The sequence below is a fragment of the Linderina pennispora genome, assembly GCF_002104995.1.
Source record: "Linderina pennispora strain ATCC 12442 chromosome Unknown DL89scaffold_4, whole genome shotgun sequence".
Lineage (NCBI taxonomy): Eukaryota > Fungi > Kickxellomycota > Kickxellomycetes > Kickxellales > Kickxellaceae > Linderina > Linderina pennispora.
Genome location: NW_024468252.1, coordinates 516764 through 542072, shown reverse-complemented (window position 1 = coordinate 542072; position 25309 = coordinate 516764). Strand labels below are relative to the sequence as shown.

At 51.0% G+C, this 25309-nt stretch overlaps 13 protein-coding genes across 13 annotated transcripts; 10 read left to right on the top strand and 3 right to left on the bottom strand.

Annotated features, from left to right (window-relative positions):
- Positions 1–423: 423 nt before the first annotated feature.
- On the bottom strand, positions 424–1329 carry DL89DRAFT_266327 (uncharacterized protein). The gene has a single exon (XM_040887043.1). The coding sequence runs from the start codon at positions 1288–1290 to the stop codon at positions 469–471; it is 822 nt and encodes a 273-aa protein (XP_040744815.1). The 5' UTR covers positions 1291–1329; the 3' UTR covers positions 424–468.
- Positions 1330–1384: 55 nt separating this feature from the next.
- Positions 1385–3529, bottom strand: DL89DRAFT_266326 (uncharacterized protein). Its single transcript, XM_040887042.1, has one exon. It carries the CDS (start codon positions 3403–3405, stop codon positions 1537–1539), a length of 1869 nt encoding a protein of 622 aa, XP_040744814.1. The 5' UTR covers positions 3406–3529; the 3' UTR covers positions 1385–1536.
- Positions 3530–4574: 1045 nt separating this feature from the next.
- On the top strand, positions 4575–6409 carry DL89DRAFT_266325 (uncharacterized protein). Its single transcript, XM_040887041.1, has one exon. The coding sequence runs from the start codon at positions 4666–4668 to the stop codon at positions 6103–6105; it is 1440 nt and encodes a 479-aa protein (XP_040744813.1). The 5' UTR covers positions 4575–4665; the 3' UTR covers positions 6106–6409.
- Positions 6410–7040: 631 nt separating this feature from the next.
- DL89DRAFT_266324 (MFS general substrate transporter) lies at positions 7041–8601 on the top strand. Its single transcript, XM_040887040.1, has 2 exons — positions 7041–7996; positions 8052–8601. The coding sequence occupies exons 1-2, from the start codon at positions 7112–7114 to the stop codon at positions 8442–8444; spliced, it is 1278 nt and encodes a 425-aa protein (XP_040744812.1). The 5' UTR covers positions 7041–7111; the 3' UTR covers positions 8445–8601.
- Positions 8602–9318: 717 nt separating this feature from the next.
- DL89DRAFT_266322 (uncharacterized protein) lies at positions 9319–9748 on the top strand. Its single transcript, XM_040887039.1, has one exon. The coding sequence runs from the start codon at positions 9519–9521 to the stop codon at positions 9690–9692; it is 174 nt and encodes a 57-aa protein (XP_040744811.1). The 5' UTR covers positions 9319–9518; the 3' UTR covers positions 9693–9748.
- A 604-nt stretch (positions 9749–10352) lies between these two features.
- Positions 10353–10766, top strand: DL89DRAFT_266320 (uncharacterized protein). The gene has a single exon (XM_040887038.1). The coding sequence runs from the start codon at positions 10418–10420 to the stop codon at positions 10658–10660; it is 243 nt and encodes an 80-aa protein (XP_040744810.1). The 5' UTR covers positions 10353–10417; the 3' UTR covers positions 10661–10766.
- Positions 10767–11585: 819 nt separating this feature from the next.
- Positions 11586–12751, top strand: DL89DRAFT_266318 (uncharacterized protein). Its single transcript, XM_040887037.1, has one exon. It carries the CDS (start codon positions 11663–11665, stop codon positions 12680–12682), a length of 1020 nt encoding a protein of 339 aa, XP_040744809.1. The 5' UTR covers positions 11586–11662; the 3' UTR covers positions 12683–12751.
- Positions 12752–12868: 117 nt separating this feature from the next.
- On the top strand, positions 12869–13986 carry DL89DRAFT_266317 (scamp-domain-containing protein). The gene has a single exon (XM_040887036.1). The coding sequence runs from the start codon at positions 12940–12942 to the stop codon at positions 13948–13950; it is 1011 nt and encodes a 336-aa protein (XP_040744808.1). The 5' UTR covers positions 12869–12939; the 3' UTR covers positions 13951–13986.
- Positions 13987–14160: 174 nt separating this feature from the next.
- On the top strand, positions 14161–14498 carry DL89DRAFT_266316 (uncharacterized protein). The gene has a single exon (XM_040887035.1). It carries the CDS (start codon positions 14174–14176, stop codon positions 14390–14392), a length of 219 nt encoding a protein of 72 aa, XP_040744807.1. The 5' UTR covers positions 14161–14173; the 3' UTR covers positions 14393–14498.
- Positions 14499–18279: 3781 nt separating this feature from the next.
- DL89DRAFT_256322 (uncharacterized protein) lies at positions 18280–18639 on the top strand (the record flags this gene model as incomplete). The annotated part of the gene is made up of 1 exon (XM_040885436.1): positions 18280–18639. The coding sequence occupies one exon, from the start codon at positions 18280–18282 to the stop codon at positions 18637–18639; it is 360 nt and encodes a 119-aa protein (XP_040744806.1).
- A 724-nt stretch (positions 18640–19363) lies between these two features.
- Positions 19364–19601, top strand: DL89DRAFT_266301 (uncharacterized protein; the record flags this gene model as incomplete). The annotated part of the gene is made up of 1 exon (XM_040887034.1): positions 19364–19601. A coding segment is annotated over one exon (238 nt), but the record flags the coding sequence as incomplete, so codon positions are not given.
- On the bottom strand, positions 19587–21854 carry DL89DRAFT_266297 (oligopeptide transporter 6-like protein). Its single transcript, XM_040887033.1, has one exon. It carries the CDS (start codon positions 21823–21825, stop codon positions 19651–19653), a length of 2175 nt encoding a protein of 724 aa, XP_040744804.1. The 5' UTR covers positions 21826–21854; the 3' UTR covers positions 19587–19650.
- Positions 21855–22329: 475 nt separating this feature from the next.
- On the top strand, positions 22330–22846 carry DL89DRAFT_313416 (uncharacterized protein; the record flags this gene model as incomplete). Its single annotated transcript, XM_040891007.1, has 1 exon — positions 22330–22846. The coding sequence occupies exon 1, from the start codon at positions 22508–22510 to the stop codon at positions 22844–22846; it is 339 nt and encodes a 112-aa protein (XP_040744803.1). The 5' UTR covers positions 22330–22507.
- Between the last annotated feature and the right edge of the window lie 2463 nt (positions 22847–25309).

Sequence of the window (25309 nt, the reverse complement as noted above, 5' to 3'; positions counted from 1 at the left end):
CCTCAAGCGGCCTGTATCCATTCGACTCCTCAGCAAACACCTGCTTTAGTAACTTTATCTTCTCTTGACTCCACTGCAATGAAGCTCTTTACTCTTGCACTCATCGGTTCTGCCGCTGCCGCTATTCATGGTTCTGCTATCGACACCATTGGCGACAACATTGTTGGCCTTGAGAATGATCTTGCTGGTCTGGGCGTACATGACCTTGGCACACGCTCTTTCGATGGCCTTCATGGGTCGCTTTCCCGGCGCTGGTATGGTGGTTGGCACGGTGGTTGGCACGGCGGCTGGCACGGTGGCTGGCCAGGATGGGGATGGGGGTGGCATGGACGCCCCGGGTGGGGCTGGTAGGACCGCTGATGATCTCCAATGCATCATGCAGCTTGATCCACACGTAGCATGTTTTAGCATGTATGGCCATTAGGCGATTCAATATATCTTGTTACAAATCATAGATGCAGTCACTGCTTATTTGGCCATCGTGCTTTGGCGCCGACGCGACCACTCTTCTTTGCTCGACCTGGTGTCTGCGTACCTGCGGGACCTCGAATGCACAGGTTTTAATGGCCTTAGACCAGAAGCAATTTGTACCTGTGATGGCTCCGAGGCGCTGCGCACCGATACAGCTGCTCTTGGTCCCCTTGAGTAATCGATCCGTGGCTTGTCGTCGGCAGTCTTTCTATCATGCTTGTTTCCAGATACCACCGATTGCAGTGCGCCGGTAAGCATGCCGCTGACCCAGCCTGTGGTGCCGCCAATCAGCGTTCCCACTATCGCCGTGGCCATCATGAACGCCACTGTCGGTAAAATCCACAGGAATATTGAGATCAGTGCCTTCAGCGGCTTCTCCAGACATAGCAGGTATATGAAGACAGCGGGACGATATACGAGTACACGCACTGACCAAAACGCTACACCCCAGACAGGCCGCATGAAGTAGCTGAAAGAGGTGGTGGCGAGCGCGCGGCAGATGGATAAGGGAAGGATTACGAATGCTACCCAGGACCGACTGCTGTTGTTTGCTGATTCTGGCTGCTTGTTGTCGCTATCATCGGTGGCTCTGGCGGTTGCAGTTGGTTGTGGATTGACAGACACAATCTGGGTGACTGTGACGACTCTTGTTTGGAGCAGGGCAGGCGCTAGCTCATGCGCTTGTGAATTCTGCCTATGCTCACCCTGCCGCTGGGCACTCTGGGCCATGATGTCCAAGTCGGGTGCTGCTGCGCATACAAGGAATATGAAGAGCAGACTGCAGCAGAGCGACAGGGATATTCGCTTAGTAGCGGACATTGTGTGGTAAAAAGGCAGACAGGAAAAGGGGTGTTGTGGATCTATTGTGTGCTTGTTTTGCCACTCCGTTTTTTGAATGTATTTCTGGAAATGGCCAGAATGCTACGCTTTGTGGGAACTGATGGCGAATATGTAAAGTGCCAAAGTGCCAAAGTGCCTCCAAATGACACGCGGCTAGACGTGATAATATGTATTGGGAAATCGCCATGTAGACCCAAGGATATCGCCAGGAACTACGACGAGTGACTACTGAGGAAACACTACACCCTCATCCTCATTCTTGTAGAACAAGACATTGGGAACCTTCTTGTAAATATAGTCGCGGTAGAGCCCGTCAAGCTTCATTGTGATAAAGCACTTGAGGTCGAACGAGTCCTGGTACCAGGCCTCACGCATCGGGTGGTGCTCAGGGACACGCTTCTCGAATTCCTCACGGACCACCGCCCATCCGCTACCCTGATAGTGGAGATCCAAGGCACGCACCAGACGGTGGATCTGGCATTGAACCAGGGTGTGGTAGGCGAGATCGTAGACCTCGTACATGATGGGTGCGTCAGTGCAAGCATCAGGCAGCATGTCGATATCAATGCCAGTTGACTTCTTGAATGTCTCGCGGTGGACCTTGACTCCGCCAAAGTCACGGGCAATGAAACCCTTAATGTCGCCGGTGGCTGCATCGATCCTGAGAAGGCTGTTCTGCGGGTGCGACTCGAAGGCAAACCCGTGGTTCATGATCGGGGGCAGGAACGCGTCAAACAGCTTGCTGACGTAGCTGCGCAGGAAGGCACGGCGCTTATCGACTGTATCCAGGCTCCACTGCTCAACCGCCATGCTGACGCCCTGCGAGTTAAAGTTGGTCAGGGCAGCAGCCAGGATGACGCGTTCGCCACGCGGCCGGCAGATGTACTCGGGGTCATCGCGGATAATACACGACAGATACTTTGCAATGTCAAAGTCCTGGTTGTTGGATACAGCACTGGCTGGCTCACCAGCAATTAGCAGCGAATCCTGCACCGGCGCCTTATCCAGGATCTTGGGGATCGCGTCGGTGATGCGCGGACCAACAAAAGTCGACCAAGGGCTGATGGTGCGCAGGGCCGACGAGACCTTGATGCCCAGCGGCAGCTTGATGTCGTAGCCAAGCGGCGTGAAGGCTGTTGGGCACACTGTGCGCAGCGACGCCTGGGCCTCGGCGGGAGCAGAGAACGGCAGGACGCGGACAAAGTCAAACATCTTCCGAATCGCAGGCAGGTGCATCGGATGGACAGGCATGACCAGCTCCGTGGCACGGTCGGTGAAGTCGAGAATGTACTGGTTCTTGCCATCGTCGGAGTCGGCAGCACTGTACAGGGGTGCCAGCAGCTTCTCAAAGTCGCCTTCCACGTTCATCTGCGAGCGCGGGACAGCCACGAACGCCAGGCGCAGGTGGAAAAGGTCGGTGCTTGGCGCAATGGGCTCAAGTGGATCCACAGCGTAGCGAGCGCGATGCATGGGGTGGGTGGCATGACCCTCGACAATGCTCTGCTCCCAGTCGATCGCCGTCGACTGCAGGATATCTGGACTGGGCTTGCGATGCTCAAAGGCATAGGCCTGATTCTCAATGGAGCTCGCCAGCTCACGGCAGATGTTGGCAATGGCCTCGGGCTCAGAGGAATTCCATTCGCCGACCATGCGCATTATCTCGGTGGGGTCAGTCAGGCGCCTGAACTCGCCAGTGCCCTGCTCCATCAACCACATGCCAAGCGCCAGGTCCTCAGGGTCCAGGAACGAGATGCGGCTCACATTAGTCAGCCCGATGTCTGCCTTGCCTGCTAGGACCGGCTTGTGACGCAGCTGGCACACAACGGAGCGGACCAGCAGCTCGTCGGGCTTTGAATTGCACGGCGTGATCAGAGCAAAGCTCAGCGATGCATCGATGCTGTCGGCAACATAGAGGGCGTCGACCAGCTGCTCGTTGGTCAGGCATGTGAGGAGGCGCGAGGCAGTGCCGAAGCGGGCGTGTTCCAAGAACCCGGATTTGGTCTTTGGTGTCTGGTACGGATCGGCCATTGTCTGGGCCAGCAGGGCCGAGAGCTGCGCGGTGGGCAGGAGCTTGTTCTTTGACTGGGCAACCATGGCAATTGAAGAGTAGCGTAGAAAATATACCGGTTTGGCTGTGGAGAGTAGGGGTTGAGCGAGGCGAGAGAAGCTAAAGAGAAAAGAAAATTTCTGCTGGTAGTGACGATCTGGATGCTTGACGGTGTACAGAGCTCTCTCCTGGCTGGGGAGCGCCCTCTTTTATACCTGTCTCCCCCAGCCAGGGAACTCAACCCAAGAATTTTCCTGGCACACCCACGGCAAAACTGCCTCCATGCTATTCCTTTTCGGACGGTCATTCCGGCCAAGCACTTGTTAGTCAATATACTAGACTGTCCGATGGTCCGACTGACGGCATTTCCAGATGATGACGAGCGGCGATTGCGAGGCTTGACGAAATGTGATAGCAGCGACAGGGCTATCAAGCTCGCCAGCTGCAGCGGAGGCGAACAGATAAGGAGGAGGCTAGGCGATTGTTTGTTTGCCTTCGTTTGGAATCATCCAAAATGATGGACAACTAGCAGTAGTTCAGGCCCCTGTTACTACGGACTTGCCGAAACGCATATTGACTCTGCTCCTGTCTATTGGGGCAGGAGCAGATCCGAAAAACTCAGGGTGCGGGTCGTGGAGTACACGAGAGCCGATTCCTGGCTGCCATGGCGTGGCCGGTGTCAATCTGTCGACGTCAGCACAGCCACCGGCCAAGCTGTGCGGGATATTGCAACATGCGTCTTATCGATGCCATTGCGTTGCAGCGGATGCTTCGTCTGCCTAAATTAATTTCGATGGTGCTGTGGCCACGTGACCGTGTCCCCGTCTGCACGGCGACTACCGGCGAATGGCTGCGTTTCATCGGCGGAGAGACTTGGCAGGGCCCGGACAAGACGATCACACGTCACCTGCCAGTAGTAGCTCTGCGTGCCCCAGACCATGTACCAAATGCTGAGAGTGGGGGCTCCATATTGCAGGAATTCCCGCGGGGATGGCAATTTCGCCCTACTGCTCAGTGCGCAGTTAATAACCCTGCTATGATGGCATGCTTGCACAGACCAGCTGCTCACACATGGCACGACGCCCAGCGGCGGCTTCCTCAGTCAATGGCTGGTGTCGCAGCTGCTAGCCCCGGTCAGCAAATCACGGGTGCGCCCAATGCCCCCGATTTGCGCGCACAGTCTTCTTCCAAGAAGATTTGCGTGAGAAGGAAAGTCGCCAACACTCCGTTGCCCTTGCACTTTGCGCTCTCTCCTTAGCATTTCTCCAATTCCGCCTTTATTTCCTACACTGCAATTACAGTTTAAAATGGACAACCCTGATTCAGACGCACCACAGGCGCATTCGACGGCGGTGCAGCACGGGCAGGGCAGTACGTTTGAGCCGGCACGCACGCGGTCACGCGCGCAGTCGTTTGTCAGCGAGCACCTCTTTGTCGAAGACACCGTGGAGCCGACCGGCACCATCGCCTCGTCGGCAGTGAACCTGGCCAACACAATCCTGGGCTCAGGCATGCTGAGCATGCCCAATGCGATGGCCGCACTCGGGCTCGTCTTTGGGTCGGCAGTCATCGTATTCTCGGGCTTCATGTCTGGGCTTGGCCTGTACCTACTGTCGCGGTGCGCCCGGCGGACACAGGGCCGCGACTCGTCGTTCTTTGCCGTGTCAAAACTGACGTACCCGAACGCCGCCGTGTTCTTCGACGCTGCTATTGCCATCAAGTGCTTTGGCGTGTCGATTTCGTACCTGATCATCTTTGGCGACCTGATGCCTGAGATCGTTGAGGCACTGGGCTTTGAATCATTCTGGCTGCTGTCTCGCAACTTTTGGATCACATTCGCCATTCTGGCACTGATGCCACTGGCGTTCCAACGCCGTCTGGATGCGCTAAAGTACACTAGTTTTACGGCGTTGCTGGCGGTCGTGTACCTGTTTGTTGTTGTCGCGCTGTATTATTTTACGCCGACGCGCGAGCCTCTGCCCAAAGGCGATGTTGTCTGGTTCAAGTTCTCCAGCTCGTTCTTCACGCACCTGCCTGTGTTTGTATTCGCCTTTACCTGCCACCAAAACATCTTTAGCGTGTACAACGAGCTGCGCGACAACTCGTCCAAGCAGGTCAACGGAACCATTGCAGTCAGCGTTGGCAGCGCGTGCGGAGTGTACCAGTGGATCGCGATCCTCGGGTACCTGACATTTGGCAGCAAGGTTGCCCCGAACCTACTAACCATGTACAACAGCAACCTGGTCATTACTCTGTGTCGACTGTCGATTGCGATCCTGGTGCTGTTCTCATATCCGCTGCAATGCCACCCGGCACGCAACTGCCTAGACAAGGTCACGACGGCAATATACAACGCATGGAAGAAGGAGCCCGAGTTCGAGGCAATCAACGATGCTCCCGACGACGAGGAGAGTGATATAATGGCTGACGATACAGCAACGTCGGCACCGGTCGTTCATTTCATGTCGCCAATCAAGCATGTCTCGATCACGATGGCACTGATGATCCTGTCGTATGTTGTGGCCATATCGGTAACCAGCCTGGATCTGGTGCTGTCGTTTGTGGGCTCGACGGGCTCTACCACCATTTCATTCATTCTCCCCGGCGTCTTCTACTACAAGATGCACCAGCACTCACGTTGGCGACTGATGAAGGTGCTCTCTGTATTTATAACCATTTATGGCGTCTTTGTACTTGTGTTCTGTCTGGGTGCCAATATTGCACGCGTCATCAGCGGCGATATCTAACTCATCTCCGCTATCTTTTCATATGGAGTAGATGCAATAGAACCACCGTATCCACAAGAACATGAACAGCACAGTATAGCTGATCCACAATATAGCATTGGCGCTGATCAGCATGTAGCGCTTTTCACACCGCGAGAAATAGCCACGCCAATATCTGAAGAACCAAGTGCCCAAAGCTGCTGGCTGAACCTGGCAGAACATCCTTGAAACTACATTCTCAAAATGCTCACTCACTAACATCATCTGCTCAGCCAAGTCCACATGTATGTGTTTTGGTAATGATGGATTTTTTCGCATCAGTCACTTTGGGAGCTGAAACTGAGGAAAACTACAAATGGCAGGCAAGCTGGTTGTTCAATGACGGCGACCACCTGAATGCATATTTGGCATCGCGGTGGCCTGCTGTTCGTGCCGGCGCTTCTGTCTAAGGCGGGGACTTGATGCACCTTGTTAGCATCTGCATTGGTATTACCAGGGGTGTCAGGTATGATATCACCAGCTTCATCATTGTCGGGTGCGCACCAACACAGCACAGTGTTGCTAGCGTGCAATATCGCACTTGCTGCGGCCGTCAAAAGGAACGCCACGCCGTTGTTGACATTGGTGTTCTCCGATATTCGCAATCCCGAAAGAAAATGGCGGAATTCCAGGGATAGCAGGAGGCTCGCTTCGGCGAATTATCCACACAACGGCGAATACCGCTGACAAATTCCTTGCCACCATATTCTGAATTTGCTGGCGAAAAGAGTATGGCCGCAGGTGCTGCGGTATTTGGGATCTTCTTGTTGCCAAGGCAATCTTGAAAGAGAACACAATTTCACGTTGTTGAGGAGTATTTTCGGATACGAATCTGAGGACGAGGGGAAGATGTTTTGCCTGTATACTCGTCGGACTTCGTCATCAAAAACCCATATAAAATTCTACACCCGGTCCGTGCCAGCTATATACGTAATATCCGCTATCTCACTTGTAGCCTGCATCTCATAGTTTTATCACCCGCCCCAATATGGAATCCAAAGCAAATGGAGAACTATCTGGCAGAGACATTGCCTGCAAACCCCTCGAGATAGAAGACTGCAAGGAGGCAGATGTTTCCAGCGGCCCTAGTGAAGCACATGATGAAGAGCTGCCGATCCCACCACCCGATACGCTTCAGGGCTGGATAGTAGTGTTTGGTGCTCTCATCGCACTGACACTAACAATTGGTACCACTGCAGCGTACGGCGTTTATCTTCAGGCATACAAGCTGGATGAATTTCCAGACACATCGACATCGCTGCTATCATGGATCGGCACACTGCAGTTCTCGTGCATGTGCTTCGTTGGAATCGGTGTCGGCGTGCTTTGCGAACGTGTCGACACACGGCTGCTCTGCCTCTTCGGATCAATTGTGGCCGGCCTGGCCCTCATTATCGCCTCTTTCTGCCACTCACCCGGTGCACTGCTGGCGACACAGGGAATTATGTTTGGATTTGGCGGCGCATTCCTCTATGTACCGGCAGTGGCATTGCCGCCAATGTGGTTCGAAAAGTATCGCGGTCTTGCCACTAGCGTTGCTGTAGCGGGGACAGGAATTGGTGGCGTGTGGCAGTCGTTTGCAGCCCGCGCCATGATGGAAAATGTCGGGCGAGGGTGGGCGTTGCGCATTTCAGGGCTGGTACTCATTGGTGTGTGTTCAGCCATTAGCCCACTCTTGCGTACACGCATGAGGCCAGCGCGGCGTGAAAAGATTATCGACTTTAGCGTCCTGCGCGGTGTCAGATTCCCGCTCCTGTTTTTCACAACCCTTCTTGGCGGCGGAGCATATTATATTCCCATTTATAACTTTCCCAGCTACTCCGTCATCGTGCTGGGCAAGACCCAGTCATGGGGAGCCAACATGTCTGCCATCGTCAGCGGCATCATCGATTGTTGGCCGCATAGCAATGGGGTCGCTGGGCGATAAGATTGGTCCGATCAACGCGCTGTGGCTAGCCTGCACAGGCACTTGCCTAAGTGTGCTGGTTCTGTGGCTGCCGTTCAAGACTGTTGGGCCGTACCTGGCTTCTGTGATTCTCTTTGGGTTCTTTTCAGGCGCCATTGTCAGCCTGGTGCCTGTTTCTGCGGCCAGTCTGTTTGGGATCAAGCGCCTTCCTAGCATCATGGGTTTGATTATGCTCGCTTACGCCATCGGGGGTCTTATTTCGTCGCCGCCAGCTGGTGCGATGCTGGACAAATTTGGCCATGGCACTGACTTTACAAGCTTAATCATCTTTGCTGGCGTGCTTGCAGCTGCATCAGTTGCCACCCAGTCGGTACTGCGAGTCGTAATCTCACGCCAGTTCCTAATGAAGGCGTAGAAGCGATGTGATATATACGAATAATAGGCCGAGCTGGGTTGTTTACCTAGCATAATTCATAGATATCATAATTTACCGTGCCTATTCTGCACGCTAGTTCCTCTATTGACAACATTGTGATTTTACGTCAAATTAATAACTAGGTAGCTGTATCCGAACATTGCTGTTTTTATTGCTAATTGGTAGGAACTGCAAACTACATACAGCATCACTACAGTGCTACTTGTTCGGCATATTCACGGCTTGAATTTGCCTATCTAAATATTTATTTTTCTAGGGAAGACTCCAAAATACTCTGCAGGAATTCATTTGGCAGCAAATAAAACACCCTAGCTACATCAGCAGACTACACGCCGCTACCGGCCTGAACAGGCTCTCATGGAACTCAGTAATCGAAAGATATGCAGCAGTATGCTAGCAGAGTTCAGTAGTACGCTGGTGTTTTGGAATTCATCGTCCTAGATCGGCTGTGTTGTATAATTGCTGGTCTTGAGACTGGGTTCGCCACAATAGGCAGACTAATGCAGCCGGGGATATCGTTTAAAGTTGCTGTGTAAGCTAGACAGCTCAGACTGCATGGCGTCGGTTCAACGAACTTGCTAGACCCCGCTGCTTTCAAAAATAAAAACTTACCTGGAGGGAAAAACGCCAAGAGTATTCCTTCGTACCACTTGAATGCGACAAAACTGGCGCTTTTCCTACCTAAAAATCCACATGGATACTCCAGCAGGATCTGGAAGACTCATTTTTATGCCAAGGTTCTATCGGACAGCCGGTTTCAGACAGGATTTCCTTTGCAGCTGCGCCGCACCGCATACACACTAGTGATGTTTTTTGCAGGTATAAAGGTATGCTGGGCGGCTCGATCGTGGGGCTGAAGGCGACAGTAAAATGCTGTCTTGGCAAAAATGAAATGTCGTCGGGATCGAGTATAAAAGGTGAGTATCGAACAGAGGCATTCTCAAATCCATATCATACACACCAGACAGCAAGACAGCACGACAACAAGTAAAACTTCCCTCACCAAGCCCCTTCGCCAAGCTCTTTCGCCAACCCCCTTCACTATCATCAACAATGTCTCTCTACAGCTCCTCCAACAAGCACACCACCGTCAACAAGCCTGTCCTCACCTCAAAGATCGGCAGCGCCGGCGAGGGCAACAACCCTTTCGATGCTCTTGAGTACCTGACCGGGTCCCTTGGCAGTGCTGGATCCAGCAGCGGCCCGACATACTACTCTAGGCAGTAGGCAATTCTGTATAGCTATAGAGATGTATTTATTCAAAATCAACATTCATATGTAAAGATCAACGAGACCCGAATGGTGTTGTAATGCTACAAGAGGCGTTCCAGCTGGGTAAAAGTAAAGCACAGCCGATGGGTCTCGCGCCAAGTGCCCATGCACTACATCGCAAAAATACCTCAGTTCGAGATAAGAAGGTTTTGTTTGTCAGGAAAGCACCGGGTACATTAATACCTTGTGTCTGTTTTCCGACGTGTATCAGCATGATTCTGGTCAGCTCTGCCGCAGCCAGCAGCCACCCGACACCCATCCCTGGCAAAAAAAGGAAGAAAGAATAGGTCTTGGCACAACTGACTCATTGCGTGTCAGCAGAGGTAGCATGTGCACGGGGCTAAGCCAGCCGGAAGACTCCCCAAGAAAACTCCGATATGCACCCCTTGATTTCTGGGGCAATGCAAAAAGTAGGATTGCCCGTGGCCGCAAGACTTCAAAGATCTGAATATCATACCCGTCGCTGCGTTTGGGGCAACGGGATGCCGGTTAGCTGTCAGCTTCATGCTTTTCTTTGCCAGGGAAACGTGTATCGATGTCCTGTGCTGCGGAATGGTAGATAAGTGTGCCAAGATACAACCCGCCCGATCCGTATAAATGGCTCGCGCAGAAGCAGTCAGCTCAGCCGATTCCTCACCAAACAACCAATCCTCTACATCTACAACACATTCGATCCAAAAATGACATTGACAGAGAAAACGACCGGCACCACAAAAAACAAACTAGCCAAGCTCTTCTTCAAGTTGGACAAGACCAACACCCTCAAAACCACTGCCACCAACGACACCCTGACAGACGGCAACAAGACAGGCGTCCTCGACGCTGGCAAGGGCGGCAGCGCCTTTGACGCCCTCGATGCCCTGACCAATGGCGGCACATATGTTGGCACATACTACAAGACAAACACATATACCTATCAATAGTCCAGCCCTATGCGTCTTGTAAATATGTTTCATGTTAGATACAGCAAATACCATCGAGTTTACATATAGCCGTTGGTGTAATTGTGAAATCATTGATTTCTGATGAACCAAAACTGCGCGGGCTGCATGTTAGCAAGAAAGACCTCCACAGTGCATGCGCGTTGGTTGAGAGGCATGTGAGGGTGATATGCGTATGACAGTTTTAATTACCGTCACTCTGGATATACGTGACAAGAAATGTATAGGCATATTCAGATATCCGGCCCGCCATATGTCTATTCAAATGATGAGCATGTAATGGATCCATGGGCTATTGCACAAGCAGTCTATAAGGAACGAATAGAAGCCGTAGCGCATCCACAGTAAACAGGTGCGATAAAATAGCATAGTGCGATCTAATAGCCGTAGCGCATGCAGCGCTGCATGCAGCCCCAGAAGTCCGGGATCCACTGACAGCGGTGTTGGCAGTAGCGGTGGAGCCAGCCATTTCCACGACCACCGCTCTGCAGCAAGTCCTGCTGAGGGTTCACAGTTGGAGTCTGCGGATAAGCAATGGGCTGAGGGGCAGGGCCGGGCAGTGCTTCGGCGGAGACAGCGGCGGCGGCGACGAGGGCAAGAGCGGCAACGGTGGCGAACTTCATGTTGGTAGTAGAGATGGATGCAGGGGGTTGAGTAGCGCAGAGAGAAAAGGGCTGTAGAGCGACCTGGGGATTCTGGGCCAAACAGGACGGCTCTGCTGGCCTTATATACGAGCGCAACTGGACCCTTGTATGCTGGAGATCTTGCCATCGGCCATAGATGCATCGCTTGCAACGCACAGTAGCCGCTGAGCCATCCACCCAATCAGACGCGTCTCACCTTGATGGAGAAAAAAACGACGAAAAGTACACGGTGATTGTGCGGCGTGGTTCTCGCTGCTTTTTCTTTGCTTTCATTTTATTTTTTACACGGCCACCACAATCGAACAGACGTAAATTTCAAAAAAAAAAAAAAAACTCGAAAATGGTTTCGGTTCAGCCTAGCGATATGAAGGTTTCGGACCTGCGCAAAGAGCTGTCGACGCGAAGCCTATCAACAAAGGGTGTCAAAAAGGAGCTTATCGAGAGACTCGAAGAGGCACTCAAGCAGTCTGGCGAGACCGTCGGAGAAACTAGCGACGATTTTGATCTGCTGCCAGCCAACGAGCTGGCCGAAGTAGACAATGCAGCTGCCGCTGAGGAGCTGCCAACAGAAGAGGCTGTGGAGGCGATGGAAACCGAAAAGAACACGCCAGCTGAGGTTGCAGAGACCGAGACGAAGCCTGAAGGCGATCTGAAGCGGAAGCTAGAAGATGACGACGACCAGGACATGGAGGAAGCCAAGGAGGAGGCTGCCATCGATGATGCACAGATGTCGGCAGACAACAGCAGCAATACTGATGGGCGTCCAGCTCTATACATTAAAAACCTGGAGCGGCCATTGACAACGTTCCGGATGCACGATCTGCTGGACAAGTTTGGCACGGTCAAGGATCTCCGGCTGAACGCAATCAAGACACGCTGCTACGTGCTGTTCACAAGCGGCGCAGAAGCACAGGCGGCGTTCAACTCTGTCGATGGCACCGAGTTCCCGTCGGGCCGCGGCAAGCAGCTCGAGTGCGGGTTCCTTACCGAGAGCCGGTTCACGCAGCTGGTGGGGCAGGAGGAGCGGTCTCAGGACAACGTGGGCAGCCTTGATCTGATCAACGTCCCCGAGGAGAACGGCAACTGTGGCGTGTGGCTCGACAAGCCCGGCAGCACCGGACGGAAAAGCAAGAAGCAGAAGCGCGAGGAGCGGGCCGAGAAGCGGGCCGAGAAGCAGAGCGCTGAGGAGGCCAAGAGCAACAAGGACGCGCAGGCAGGCGAGTCGCGCAAGCAGTCAAAGTGGGAAAATGACCCTAGAGTGCAGTGGACCAAGGCGAAGCCCTCGGTCATGTACCGGCTGCCCACCGACGACGAAATTGCCGCGCGCAAGGCCCAGCAGTCCGCGGCCACACAGGCGTAGCGGCCTTTCTGCTCGCGTTCTGACATCACCTTTTTTCTTGAACAGCCAAATAAATCAGATTTTCGCTCCAGTCTGCTGCAGCTTGTGCTGCCAAGCTCTCCCTTTTCCGCACTAATAGCCCTTGAATTTATCTTTCTTAATTGGCGATGGCGAAGAACCCCTTTGACGACCACGACGACGACCCGTTTGCAGACGACCCGTTTGCAGACTCGAGCATTTCCGCCGGGCTGCACGCCAGCACCTCCGGGCAGCACATAATGGATGACGACAACACCGACGCTGTTCCCCTCCACTCTGTGCGCAAGAGCGAGGATCGCGGCGGGTTCCTCAGCAGCGTCGGGCTGAGCGGCTCGCGTGGCAATTCGTACAAGCCGCTGGGCGAGGACGTCGAGACGCATAGCGGGTACGCTGACAGCAGCTACAACACCAAGGCCGGCGAGTCGTACAAACCCAGCAGCAGCCCATACAAGCCCGATGGCGGCTCGTACAAGATGGACTACGGCAGCGACAGCCGCGAGGCCGAGCTGCGGCGGCGGGAGGAGGAGCTGGCGGCACGGGAGCGCGCACTGAATGAACGTGAGGAGACGCTGCGCACAATGCCGCCGGGCACGCGACCGGCACTCAATTTCCCACCGCTGTATCCGATTATGTACCACGACATCGACGCCGAAGTGCCTATCGGCGACCGGCGGACGGTGCGTACAATCTTCTACTGCTGGCTGGCGCTCGAGGCCATGCTTCTGTTTAACTGCATCTCGTGTCTGATCGTGCTTGTGTCGCACGGCGAGGACGTGAGCAACGCCGGCGCCAGCTTTGGCTCCAGCTTTGTGTATCTATTCACCATCTCGGCCGCCAGCTTCTTCTTGTGGTACCGCCCCGTGTACAACGCGTACATGAAGGACTCGAGCATGTTCTTCTACTTCTTCTTTGTCTTCAACGGCTTCCATATTCTGTTCGATGCCTACATGGCCGTCGGCATCCCGGGCACTGGCTCTGCAGGCATTATTACAATGATCCAGTGCCTGTCCAGCAGCAAGAAGGCCGCTGCCGCCTTCTGCGGTATCACTTTCTCTCTCTGGGTGATGCATGCCTTTGTATCGCTGTTTATGTACTTCAAGGTACGCCACCACTACCATGCGCGTGGCCATACGTTTTCGGAGGCAAAGTCACAGGCGTATCAGGGGTTCGCCCAGAGTGGTGCAGGCCAGGCTGCAGTCAGCACTGCTGCGGGCGCATACCTGCGGTCCAACACTGGCAATTTTGTGTGAATTTTTCATGTTTAAATCGAATTTGGTTATTTGCGAGTCGCAGACTGTTAGCCCATGGGTTCGGTGGTGTATATGGACCAAGTATGATGGCTGTCCAGCCTCGCTGGAGCTAGATGATATTAGACACACCCAAACATCCTAGCTTGCATGTTTTATTTTGGCCACTCCAACTCTGTCTCTCCGCTTTTCCGCACAATCGAAGTCTACTTTCGGCATCTCTACCATGGTCTTTCCTGGCATCGCCGCACTGCGGAAGTTTGAACAGCAAGCCAGAGAGGTGATTAGAGAAAGGGACAGCTTCCCTCTCTGGAAGGTTATTCGCCACTTGCTTGATCAGGCCAGGTTCACCCCCATGAGAGGATACAGCTTATTGACGCCATTCGACCTCCCAACCCCCGCGGCCCACGAGTATGCTGTTGTTCGTATCTATAGTGGCATTTAGAACCTGGTAGTCTGGTGCCTCGACGGCTGCGGTGGGTTCGTCGCCACGCAAGTGTCTTTGAGTGAGATGATGGTCAGCCGAGATTGCCCATGCGGCATAATCATGGACCCTAGCGAAGCAGCTTTGTACCAGCAGGAGCAGATTGGTCATGCCACATATATCAGCAAAGGCATGGCACTCGACATGTGCGGTGACTATATCGAAGTGGGCGAAGCCATCCAGAGTCTGCACACGTTCGAAGCTGATTATCCGCAGCAATCTCTTGGTTCAAATTAATGAGCTTCAAAGCGACACCATGCTTATCATCTTTATCTTTTTATCTTTATCTTTACCTATATATAAGATTTTATAGTCCAAAAAGTGTCCGACCGTCCGCTAGAAATTATTTAATTGGTTAAAAAAACTCTTAAGCTTCAACACGGGTTTGAGTGACTTGCTCTGTAAACTCCTTTTGATCTTGTGCGGCATCTGACCTCATCGGTGAAACCAGGGTGACAAGTTATTATTGTAGTGGTCACAGGTCTCTACTGGATATCTCCATTGGTTCAGCGCAAGAGCAGCTCTCAGTATCGGTCGACCTGATAACTTCTATGGCGTCATCATGGTGGTCATCACCGGCTGCGCAACACCCTTAGGATATTCATTCATGAGCACCTATTGAATAAGGCCATATAGCTCTTCTGGTGGTTATGCAATATTTGTGGGTTTATTTTATAAATTAATTTGTCTTATGAACATGCGTAAGCGGTAGTATTTGGGTCACAACGGACCCAGTATGTATAGACTGATTCAAGAGACTATATCAGTGCTAAGGGCCCCAAGAACCATGCAAGCCAGAAAATCTTTAATAAAAAGTTCTTAATGCTATGCACACGCAATACAGCAAAACTGAACAGCAAAACTGAACAGCATCATTTCTCTTCTTACTTGCCTATTGAACTTCTCAAATGGATATTACCCGCAGCACTACTGTCATAAAGACATCACTTGGTGGTATTGGCTTCCGTGATTCTATGTTGCCCCGCCTAGAGCAATTTGTACATAGTGTCAATATCATCAAAGAGCATACATACATGCTTGCACGATGGATATTACTCCATCAACTAGCTGACGATGATGCCTTTGACCCTGCAATATTTGTGAAAAAGGGGTTTTTTCGTTCCATTTATTTATTTATTTATCGCAACCTGAAGGCGAAGACTGTCATATCTGCCGAGGATTTCGTCAACCGGAAGGACCGGCCAGAACTGTCGAGCGCAGATTTCGGTGATGTAGTTAGATATCATATTTATGATTATCTATTGCATAATGGCGATATCGAGCTACATGGCGTACGCGAAATGAATCAGGTAGCAACATACGTGGATACCGAGCTGCTAACAGCATACAAGAACAACATTGTGTTGCACTATGGCACTTGCCTACAGCGGATTCTGGCCAAATTGATTGATATTCGCAGCCGCAAAAACACCACTGCACAGTACAATGGGCAATGTGTCCAAGGCTGAGTTCAATAATGCATGCCAAGTGTGTATTTATACACCTGCACAGAAGCTCCGCCAGGCAGTTGCCTCTAGGCACCCTGACCTCAGTGTGCTCACCCCACCGATGCTTGCAATCTACAACAAGCTGGCACCAGTCCTTAATGCCTATGGTGCCAAGTACAGATTCGCCAAAGACAGCCGATACTATGATGCCAAGGTAAATCCACTTAAGCATCTGCGTGCATACATTCGCCTATGCCAGCTTATCGAGAGTGAGCAGCTTGGCAAGTCTCCCCCTCAATGCTTGCCTCTGCGGACATCATGGATCCCAGGCCATGTGCGCTTAGACAAGCAAATAATCAAGCAGATGTTTGTTTCGAAAAACACGCGAGCAGGTTACAGAGATCAACGCAGCAAAGAGGGCAGCAACAGAGGCAAGGAAAGCAGCAGAAAAGGGCGAAAAATTGGCCAAGAAGGCTGCACGCGAAGCAGCGAAGATGCCATCAGATGAAGCAGAGGCCACTGCAGCAACTGCAGCAGTAGCGGCTGATTCGCTTGCTGCTGCATCGGCGGCAGCAGCAGACACTGTTGCAGCACTTAACAATGCATATGCACCAGCACCCCCAGTCTGTGCACACGACCCGGTCCAAGGGATCATACAATCTGTGTGGGATGTATGGGGCCGGGTCGCAGATCTAACATCAAAGCCATTTAAGGCGCATGGTGATAGAAAATTCCACGGGATGGCGACAACAGATGGTGTAACGATATGCATTTTGTTACAAGACAAGGTACCTAAGGCTGGTGCTGCAGTAGATGCTGATGGTGCAGGAGGCGATGCTACAGGCGATGTTGCAGGAGGTGGTGCTGTGGGAGGCAGTACTATAGCTGACTGTCGCTATATCCACCAGATCCCACAGCCAGAGCTACAGAATCTGAAAGGCCGCTGTGTATTCATCGATCCAGGTCGGGGCGATTTGCTATACATGATGCACGAAAATAGCAGCAATGGGAAAGAGGGTGAGAGAATGCTCTACCGCTACACACGGCAGCAGCGCAATAAGGAGCTCAAGCTGCGCCACTATGACAGGATTCGTCGGGCTACAAAGGATCAAGTCCCAGAAGATGCTGTCCGCAGAGCAGAGGCTGAGCTTTCCAAGCACTGCTGCCGGACCCTTAGCCCAGCAAAATTCCGTGCCTACGTTGCTGCCCGTGCATCTGTGCGGTGTATCCTAGCACCGTTTTATGCCAACACGATGACAGCGCGAAGGTTACCAGAGCAGCAGCCCACTAAGTCAAACAAGCAGCATCAGAGGCGCTGGAAGGCCCATCCAGGTGTCGGGACCAGTCCCAAGGTGTACCCGCTTCACCGCAAGCTATGTCTTGATTCATTCATGAACCAGGCCCGTGCAGACCACAGGCTTGCCGCGAAACTCCGGAGCAAGTTCGGTCCAGATCCAGTGCTGATCATGGGCCATTGGAGTGCGCCGATGGCCCGGCACCATGCGCCGATTCGTGGCAAGGGATGGCGCGACAAGTTCAAGCACCATGGCTTTGAAGTCTATCTGATCGACGAATTCCAGACATCGTCGGTGTGCCCGTTCTGCTGCGATAAGTCACTGCAGACATTCCGGCATGTTCCCAATCCGCGGCCCTACCAGAGATCGAAGAACCCAACTGTGAAGTGCCATGGCCTTCTCCGCTGTACAAGCGAGTCATGTAAGCAGGCCATGGCACAATACAGGCGAGCCTATTCGTCTCGGCTCTTGAACCGCGATCTCGCAGCAGTTCTAAACTTCAGACTCGTTTTCCAGTCACTCTGTGATTCAGGCAGTATTCCTGAACGGTTCCGTCGCTTTACGGCCATTGCTGCCGATACTTCTGGCACCACCCCTGCAACAAAGAACCCGCGCAAGAGGCGTGCAGCAGCAGGCGATTCTGCTGCTAGCAGCAGCGAGCCAGCGCTGAAGCGCCTACGCTGAGTAGACCACCAAGGTGGGGAAATGTCCATGATCGACATTGCACCAACAACCATCCGACACGTTCAAATGACCGGTCCGCCGTGATGCCCTTATCGACGTGTCAACCCATGCTGACTAGCAGCCGAGCTCGCATCGCGAGCAGATATTTCTAGTAAATAGCCCTCTTCTCTCCATTCACCACCATTCACTTTTATCTGCCACCATATACTCTCCAGAACTAAGTAAAGTAAAGCCACATACTCACCCCCCCCCATTGCCTCCTTCCTTCAATATCCATCGCCATATCTGGTACCTTATGATGCTGCATCTAAGTCCAATGCAGAAAAATGATCTGGCCTTTAGGATAGCCTTTGTAGCTAGGAAGCGTACCCGCAGCTCAATTATAAAACTTGCTAAATCATTTGCCAAGCACTCCCAACTCATGAAAAGCAAAGAATTCAAGTACAGCGTGCAGTCATTGTCCACTGCTCGCCATAATAGCCCGGTCATCATTCTAGTGACGCGCAACGATGACTTGGTAATGGCAGTCTGGTGTCTGGTGGATGGTGAGGATAGGGCTAAGGCTGAAGCCCACTTGAAGCAGCTGCTCATCAAATACAATATTGATTGCGGGTTTTTGATGGATGCCGACAAGGCCGTGTTTTACTCGCTGTTTTACCTTCAGCCGTACGCTGAAGCAGTGGAGCTAAAGACATATCAATATCATACCCAAGCCCTTGAGGTTGTGGAATTGCTCTACGGATTCACTAGACACAACAATGTGCGACCGGATGCAGAATAGGTGCCTGTGATATCAACACTTGCCTTTTTATGAACATTAACAAAACTGCCATGTATAGTCACCTAAAGAGCCTGTTAAAACAGCAGCACCTTCCCATGTCTCTCAACCAACAGAATAATAATCGTCACATAAACAGCATTTATTTTCAGGCTGTACCTAGGTATTGTGGACACTTGTAGCTATGTATGCTGGGTTACAAAGTCTTGACTCATCGGAAAATGGCACACCAAATACCTACAGACTATTCTTTTATTATTTTTCACACCGAATGCGAGGTTGAAGGCTTGTTAAAGCCCTCCCTAGTCAGGCTTGTCGAGTCCCGTAAATGAACTTGCTCTAAGCATTGTTTAACTGAAGGGCACACACCAGTGCCCTCAGACAACGTGCTTTTATAGTGCAACATACGCAGTAATCATTAGCTTGTTGCGTCCCTTCCTTCTTCGTATCTGAATAAACATGCCATACCTGGTCTCCAAACATATCGACCGGCTCAAAAGGGATATCGCCAATACAGCTGAACAGCGTGGCGGAGCTTTAATAGTTCTATTCGTCGAGAGGCTCGCCAGGTGCGCACAGCTAACCAACAGTATCAGAGTCGAATATGAATTGCGGCCTCACACGCCAACTAAGAGAAACACCCCTGTCATTGCTGTAGTCACCAGGGACAGGAAGCCCACCTTGGCAACCTGGTGTACCGAAGAAATCGATGGAAAGCGGCCAGGAAATGGAGCAAGCCAGCAACCAAGCGGAAGAGTGTCTGAAGACGCTAATGGCCAAGGAGAAGGTTGGGTGTGGGCTCCCGATGGATGCCAACAGGGTTATCATGTATTTTCATTCCCCAATTCTGTCACTCTACACATTCAGCAAACCACGAATCTTCGCATACAAGGACGAGATAGTCGAACTTTTGGATACAATCGAGTACTTTGCAAATAGTGACTATGGATCCGCTTCTGATGACGGTATTTAGTTAAAATGCGTCAATAAGATACTAGTGTAGGCTATATGGTGTTATGTGCGAGGGGTGAGATATCCGCCAGTTCGGGCTAGAGGGCACAGGTTTTTGGTCGTGCCATACCACCGAGGCGCACTAACATTCTGTGAAATCACATATATAAGGATTCCCGAAATTGCCACTCCTGCATCCAGACCAGCCGATGTTGCAAACGCATATTTCTGCCAGCTGGCAATATGTCGCCGTCGCCATAGAAACACCAGGAAGAATGCGGCAATGTACCAATTGACCACTGTGCCTGTTGGCAATGGTGGCATGCTGCCAATGATAGACAGTATGACTGGAATATGGATTTTTGACCACAGACTTCCTGGATACTTCCTGTGTAGATACCATATCGGCACTGGAAGAAAGATCCCAACAATAAACAGATACAGCATGGGGCTGTATGAACTGCCATTTCCAAACATGCGTCCTGGACCGACCAAGCCCCAAATTATAGTAGCCGAAAAGAACGCATTGGCGTTGCGACATGTCCACGGATACCCCTCCTGTGTGCACAAGTCCTCGACCGTGTGCATTACCCAATACGCAGTCGCTAGTTGCACCGTGCTTGCAATAATGGTGCCGACAATCTGCGCCCAGAACATGTGGCGGGGAGGCACTTTCATGTAGTGGCCCAGTTTCTGGTCGCTGATCAGGCTCAGGGCCTGGGACATCGCCACATAGCTGTAGATTTTGAACGTCGCATTGCCGATAGGGTCGCCAGGGCGGCCATAGCCGATCATTAATTCCGAGATCAGGTTGATTCTCACATGTCTGTTTGATATTGCCTGCACAATGCCTGATGGCAGCGTGAACGTGAGCGGCAGACAGACAGCAAGAAGAACCCATGTCCACGGTAGCAGGCCGAATACCTCGCAAACAACAACTGCTAGTGCTGTCATCGACACGAAAATTGTCGCAAAATACCACAGCGGCACCTCGGGATAGCGGCGCATCAGCTTCATATGTATATCGTCGTCCATTGACCGCGACAGTCGCACACGCTGGACGATTTCCTTGCCATAATTCAGCAGGATGTACGAAAACAGCGCAGTGATAGCGGCAAACCCAATTCCATACTGGGCGACGTACATGAAGCCCATGCGGAGGGACCCGTATTGCGCATACTTTCCCGTGTCGAGCATCAGCTGCGGTGTCATGATCTGGCTGATATTGTACTTTGTGCCGTTGGAGAGGAATAGGGCTGAAGAGTATATAGGGAACACGCCTGAACCCCACGTGTTGGTGTAATACCCGATTGGGGCTAGAACCCAAGCGAACAGTACGAACCCGGCAAACACGTTACATGACATGACCCAAGGGAAACCGATCGGCGATCCAATATAACTCGCGACAGTACTCCAGTCCAGGGTCAAGTTCAAGATTCCCAGGCCATTGCTGGTATCGCCGAGCTGCTGCAAAATTACGTTGCTTTTGCCTGCAATGCACAGAACCGGAAGCGCCGATAGAATTGTGAACAGGTATCCTGGAACGAAATACCAACTCAGGCTCGCAAAAAAGGCAAGCCAAAATATACGCGTGCGAGACCACCGGCCCCATTTTGTATGCTCGTGGAGTGTGCGAAATAATGTCGCTGTAACTAGAACCTGTGGCCACAGCATGGCAGCAGGGTAGACGAGCAGCTTGCGTGCAAACCCGGCAAAGCTATATCCGAGCAGCTGCGAGGTGATTAGGAGCAGATAGCTTCTCCCAAACCCAAGATCGCTCTTGAACATCACCTTCTTGATGACAACGACATCCATTGAATAAGATGTTTCTGCGCAGGCGGAAGCCAGTATCGTCAGCAGCGTATGCTCCTTGATGTTGAATGGGCCGGGGTTCAATGTCCACTCAAACCCAAATGTCTGAAACTGGCGTGTGGGCAGAATCCTTGCCAGTATGTAGCCCAATGGAAACGATAAAATCTGAACCACGGGTGCTGTCAGCGTCAGCTGGTTATCGCGGAACCAGTAAAACTGGTTGACAAATGACATGGCACAGCAGAATATAGTGCCAAGTAGCCACATCCGAAATGTCAATGAGGGTGTTCTCGGATCGTCCTTGTTTGGTACGGATATACGCACGATTTCGTATGGCGAATCTTCGTCCTCCCTAGTGCCTTTGCTTGATGCCTCTGGTGCCTCGTGCTCAACTTTACTCTCATCGTCGGACCCCTGTGTACTCATAAGTGGAAGGATAGTGTAGTTCAAACTAGGAAATGCGGAGCGAGAAGAAGAGTCAGCGTGTTTTTGATGACCTTGGGCTAAAGCTAGATTGGGGAAGTCGCAGCCGGGAGAGCTAAAGGTCACAATTGAAGGTGGCGTCCAGTATAATAACAATCGCCTCCATTGTCTGTATTTGAGAATGCAAAGTGGAAGGCTGTGCCATCTGCTAGCGCATCACAGGGCAGTTTGTGCGCTGGATGCGTATGTACCTTTGATTATGATTTGTTGTATACCGTTTGAAACCTTGTATCGTAGACCATTTTCAGCTCGTTTTGCCCTATTCACATTCCCAGGTTAACTCACGTTAGTCTATATGGTCTAGGCAACTACTAAAATAGACGATATGATTGCCATCAATATCTTTTCTCCGAGGTATCAGCGACAATTGCCTGCCATGTCTGCAAGTATGAATATTCCTAGTCTACATATTTATCTCCGCTTAGTCATCTGATGGATATCACATACCGCTGATGTGTCTCGCTATGTTGTGATTCCGTATCCACCTGATGTTGTCACCGACATCCACGTCGTCTAAAGTTAATATAAATATTGCTGTAGCTCTAACGTTTACAGCATTTCATCTTTCATTTACGTTTTTGCTTATTTTCCACCCAACTAGTATACTTGGGCCACATCCAATACAATGCCCATCCACGTAGTCGAAGACATCGATGAGTACGAGGAACTGCTTGATGATAATGGCAAGCTCGCAATCTTCTTTACCGACAACAAGAGCGTCAAGTGCAGGGAATATGGAAAGCTATTTATTCAGCTATCACATATATACAAGGACATAAAATTCCTCTACGTTAGCCAGTTGGTTGAAAGTACCAATTACATATTTTTCGAGAACCGCATTTTCTCTCTACCCAAGCTCAAGATAATCTGCGATGGAGAAGAATGTAACCACTACGAAGAGACAGCCAAGGATAATTTGGAGCATGAGATCACGGCTCTTCATGAAAAAGCTATCGAGATTTAGTTAGCTTTAGAGCTCAGATTAGTTTACCTTTACAATTAGACAATAATATATGGTAATGACATTCATTGATGTCTATTGTTAATACCAAAACGCAACCTATCGACCCAAGATACACTATGCTGCAAATTTGGCTATTCAGACTCTAGCATGCTTTTGGTGAGAACGGTCGTTGAGTATTCTGTATAGCTGGTTTCCAGGATCGCAGCGTGTGGTGCAATAATAGGCATAGCGATTTGATATACCTGTACTTTCCTGATGCTATCACCGTGCTGCTACTATTTGTGATTCTTGTTTATCAAGCACAGTCTCTCAGGCTTCACTTTGTCGTTATTTCTCTCCTTCAGGATACCCACCTCACTTTGCTGTCGCATATAGCAAAAAGAAATAGACTTTTTAATATGCCTTTTCACAGTGTAGCTGGCCTCTGGGAGTAAGAGATGCTACTCTTCTTTCATAGCAAGATTGCAGTCTTCTTCTCGAATGAACAGAGCGACCAGTGTAAGAAATATTTTTCACTTCAATCAGCTATCAGGGAGATACAGGGACATAAAATTCTCCATGGTAGTAGTGCGAAGGCCGCAAATAAAACATATATCAGGTATATGGACTTTTCAAGTTTTCTCAGCTCAATATCTACCGCGAAGGCGACGAACAGGCACTCGATAATCACGCATGCAGGAAACCCTGGGGAAATGGACTTAAATTCATTGCCCTGCCAGGGGTTTTGCTGTACACGGAAGATAACATATGCTATGAGATAATCATAAAAATTGCTGTCCCTAATGTGTGAGTGCACTCCGATGCAACCGTGAACATGGCTAAACACTTATATCTTTGGGCTCAATGGATCCCACAGGGCTCCCATTTCTTGTTATCATATTATTGTGTCATTCGACTTTAGTATGTTTGTAGTCACTTGTTTCTCTTAAGGCAAACCGACACTAACTATACACAGCTTCCAAAGATGGAAGAAGCCAAGTCAGGAAACGTGCATCTTTGAAAAATGTGTTCTTTATCCGTAATATCAGTAGTGGACACCATTTGCAGCCCTGTTGGCGACCGGGGAGACAATACCCAGAATCTTATTTGCAGTACCATTGACGGCCGGGGCAACTACGCGCAGAACATCGTTTGCTGCCTTGTTGGCTGGCGGTGTGACCGCACCTAGGGCATTGTTCACAGGCCTGTTGGTCTCAGTAGACGAGTTGCCGTGCACAGGAGAGGAGAAATGGAATAGGAATGTGTAGAAAAGAGGATATTAAAAGACATGTCGCCCGCCTTTACATAACGGCGACGAGAAATTTAAGAAGGACCATGATTTTCGAGCCCGCGGTTTTCTGCTGAAAGCCAACACCGCCAAAGAGAACGACCACATTTTAAAATGCACTCTTTTTTTTGGCAACCATCTCCTTTAGTCGGAAGAACCCACGAACACAGCAGAGTGGCGGCTCATGCGAATATTGTAGTGAAAACCCCACACGAAATACAAAATGTCCATTTTGCTGAAAGGCTGTCAAACTGAAAAATGAATGTGGCACCATGATCGACGATGGCTTTCAGAGTACCAGAAAGTGGTACTGAGCGGCATTCGTCTTGCTCTGTTTGCCAATCACTAGCAAATGCTGACATCATATTTGCACCTCGCACCCTAGATTACATCCCAATATCTTCATCTGCTAAGATATCACCGCCATGGGTGATGAGCCATGTATATGCACGCGCCCCAAGCTGTGCCTTCTCATGTGTATTTTTGGCCATGCCGCTCATATGCAGATACATTGTCACCTGGTTTATTGCAGCAATAAAGAAACAACAACCCTCCGTCCGAAAAATTACAGAGACAGCTAGGCACTGGTGAATCTCTTTTTTGCAAAACAGCAGATCTCACATACACCCTGCCAGAAGCCGCTATAAAGCACCTGGGGCCCTCATTTTCCTCATCCCGCTCTTTAGTTTATTAGCACTCTGCACGGTGCTGTATCCGGCTATTAGCAAAACCAAGCTCATGGTCGGCGACAGCGATCCAAACAGAATCACAGAGATTGGCGGGTGGCCTTCAACGCATGGCATAGCAGGTCGGAGCTGCTGCTTTATTTAAAGGCCGCTTAGAGAAGCCTGCTGAACAAAGACTCGAGCCTTTTGCAGAAGGCACGTAGGTTCAAACTCCTCCACAAGGGGGCTGTGTGGAATGCAAAAGTGGAAAGGCACAGGTGAAAAGACTATTTTTTTGCTTCCTTTTTGTGATGGGGCGGAGCAACATACGAGCAAATCCAGGCATGACCTGTCCGACATCTGCACGCTGCTTACGCGCATATAAAAAGAGACGCCCCTACATCTCCGCCTGTCTCTCTCCATTCCTCTCCACACTGCGAACTACCATGCTTTACCCTTCTTCCAATGATTTTGTCCTCAGAAGCGAGGAAACAAATGCGGCAAAGAACTTTTGGCCGCGAGCCGACGATG

What these genes read in the sequence shown, in the direction of transcription:
- DL89DRAFT_266327 (XM_040887043.1), bottom strand. Translation starts at nt 1,290, where the DNA reads ATGTCCGCTACTAAGCGAATATCCCTGTCGCTCTGCTGCAGTCTGCTC.
- DL89DRAFT_266326 (XM_040887042.1), bottom strand. Translation starts at nt 3,405, where the DNA reads ATGGTTGCCCAGTCAAAGAACAAGCTCCTGCCCACCGCGCAGCTCTCG.
- DL89DRAFT_266325 (XM_040887041.1), top strand. Translation starts at nt 4,666, where the DNA reads ATGGACAACCCTGATTCAGACGCACCACAGGCGCATTCGACGGCGGTG.
- DL89DRAFT_266324 (XM_040887040.1), top strand. Translation starts at nt 7,112, where the DNA reads ATGGAATCCAAAGCAAATGGAGAACTATCTGGCAGAGACATTGCCTGC. An exon ending in GAGCCAACATGTCTGCCATC is followed by an intron (nt 7,997 to 8,051) that starts GTCAGCGGCATC and finishes CTGGGCGATAAG; the next exon opens with ATTGGTCCGATCAACGCGCT.
- DL89DRAFT_266322 (XM_040887039.1), top strand. Translation starts at nt 9,519, where the DNA reads ATGTCTCTCTACAGCTCCTCCAACAAGCACACCACCGTCAACAAGCCT.
- DL89DRAFT_266320 (XM_040887038.1), top strand. Translation starts at nt 10,418, where the DNA reads ATGACATTGACAGAGAAAACGACCGGCACCACAAAAAACAAACTAGCC.
- DL89DRAFT_266318 (XM_040887037.1), top strand. Translation starts at nt 11,663, where the DNA reads ATGGTTTCGGTTCAGCCTAGCGATATGAAGGTTTCGGACCTGCGCAAA.
- DL89DRAFT_266317 (XM_040887036.1), top strand. Translation starts at nt 12,940, where the DNA reads ATGGATGACGACAACACCGACGCTGTTCCCCTCCACTCTGTGCGCAAG.
- DL89DRAFT_266316 (XM_040887035.1), top strand. Translation starts at nt 14,174, where the DNA reads ATGGTCTTTCCTGGCATCGCCGCACTGCGGAAGTTTGAACAGCAAGCC.
- DL89DRAFT_266297 (XM_040887033.1), bottom strand. Translation starts at nt 21,825, where the DNA reads ATGAGTACACAGGGGTCCGACGATGAGAGTAAAGTTGAGCACGAGGCA.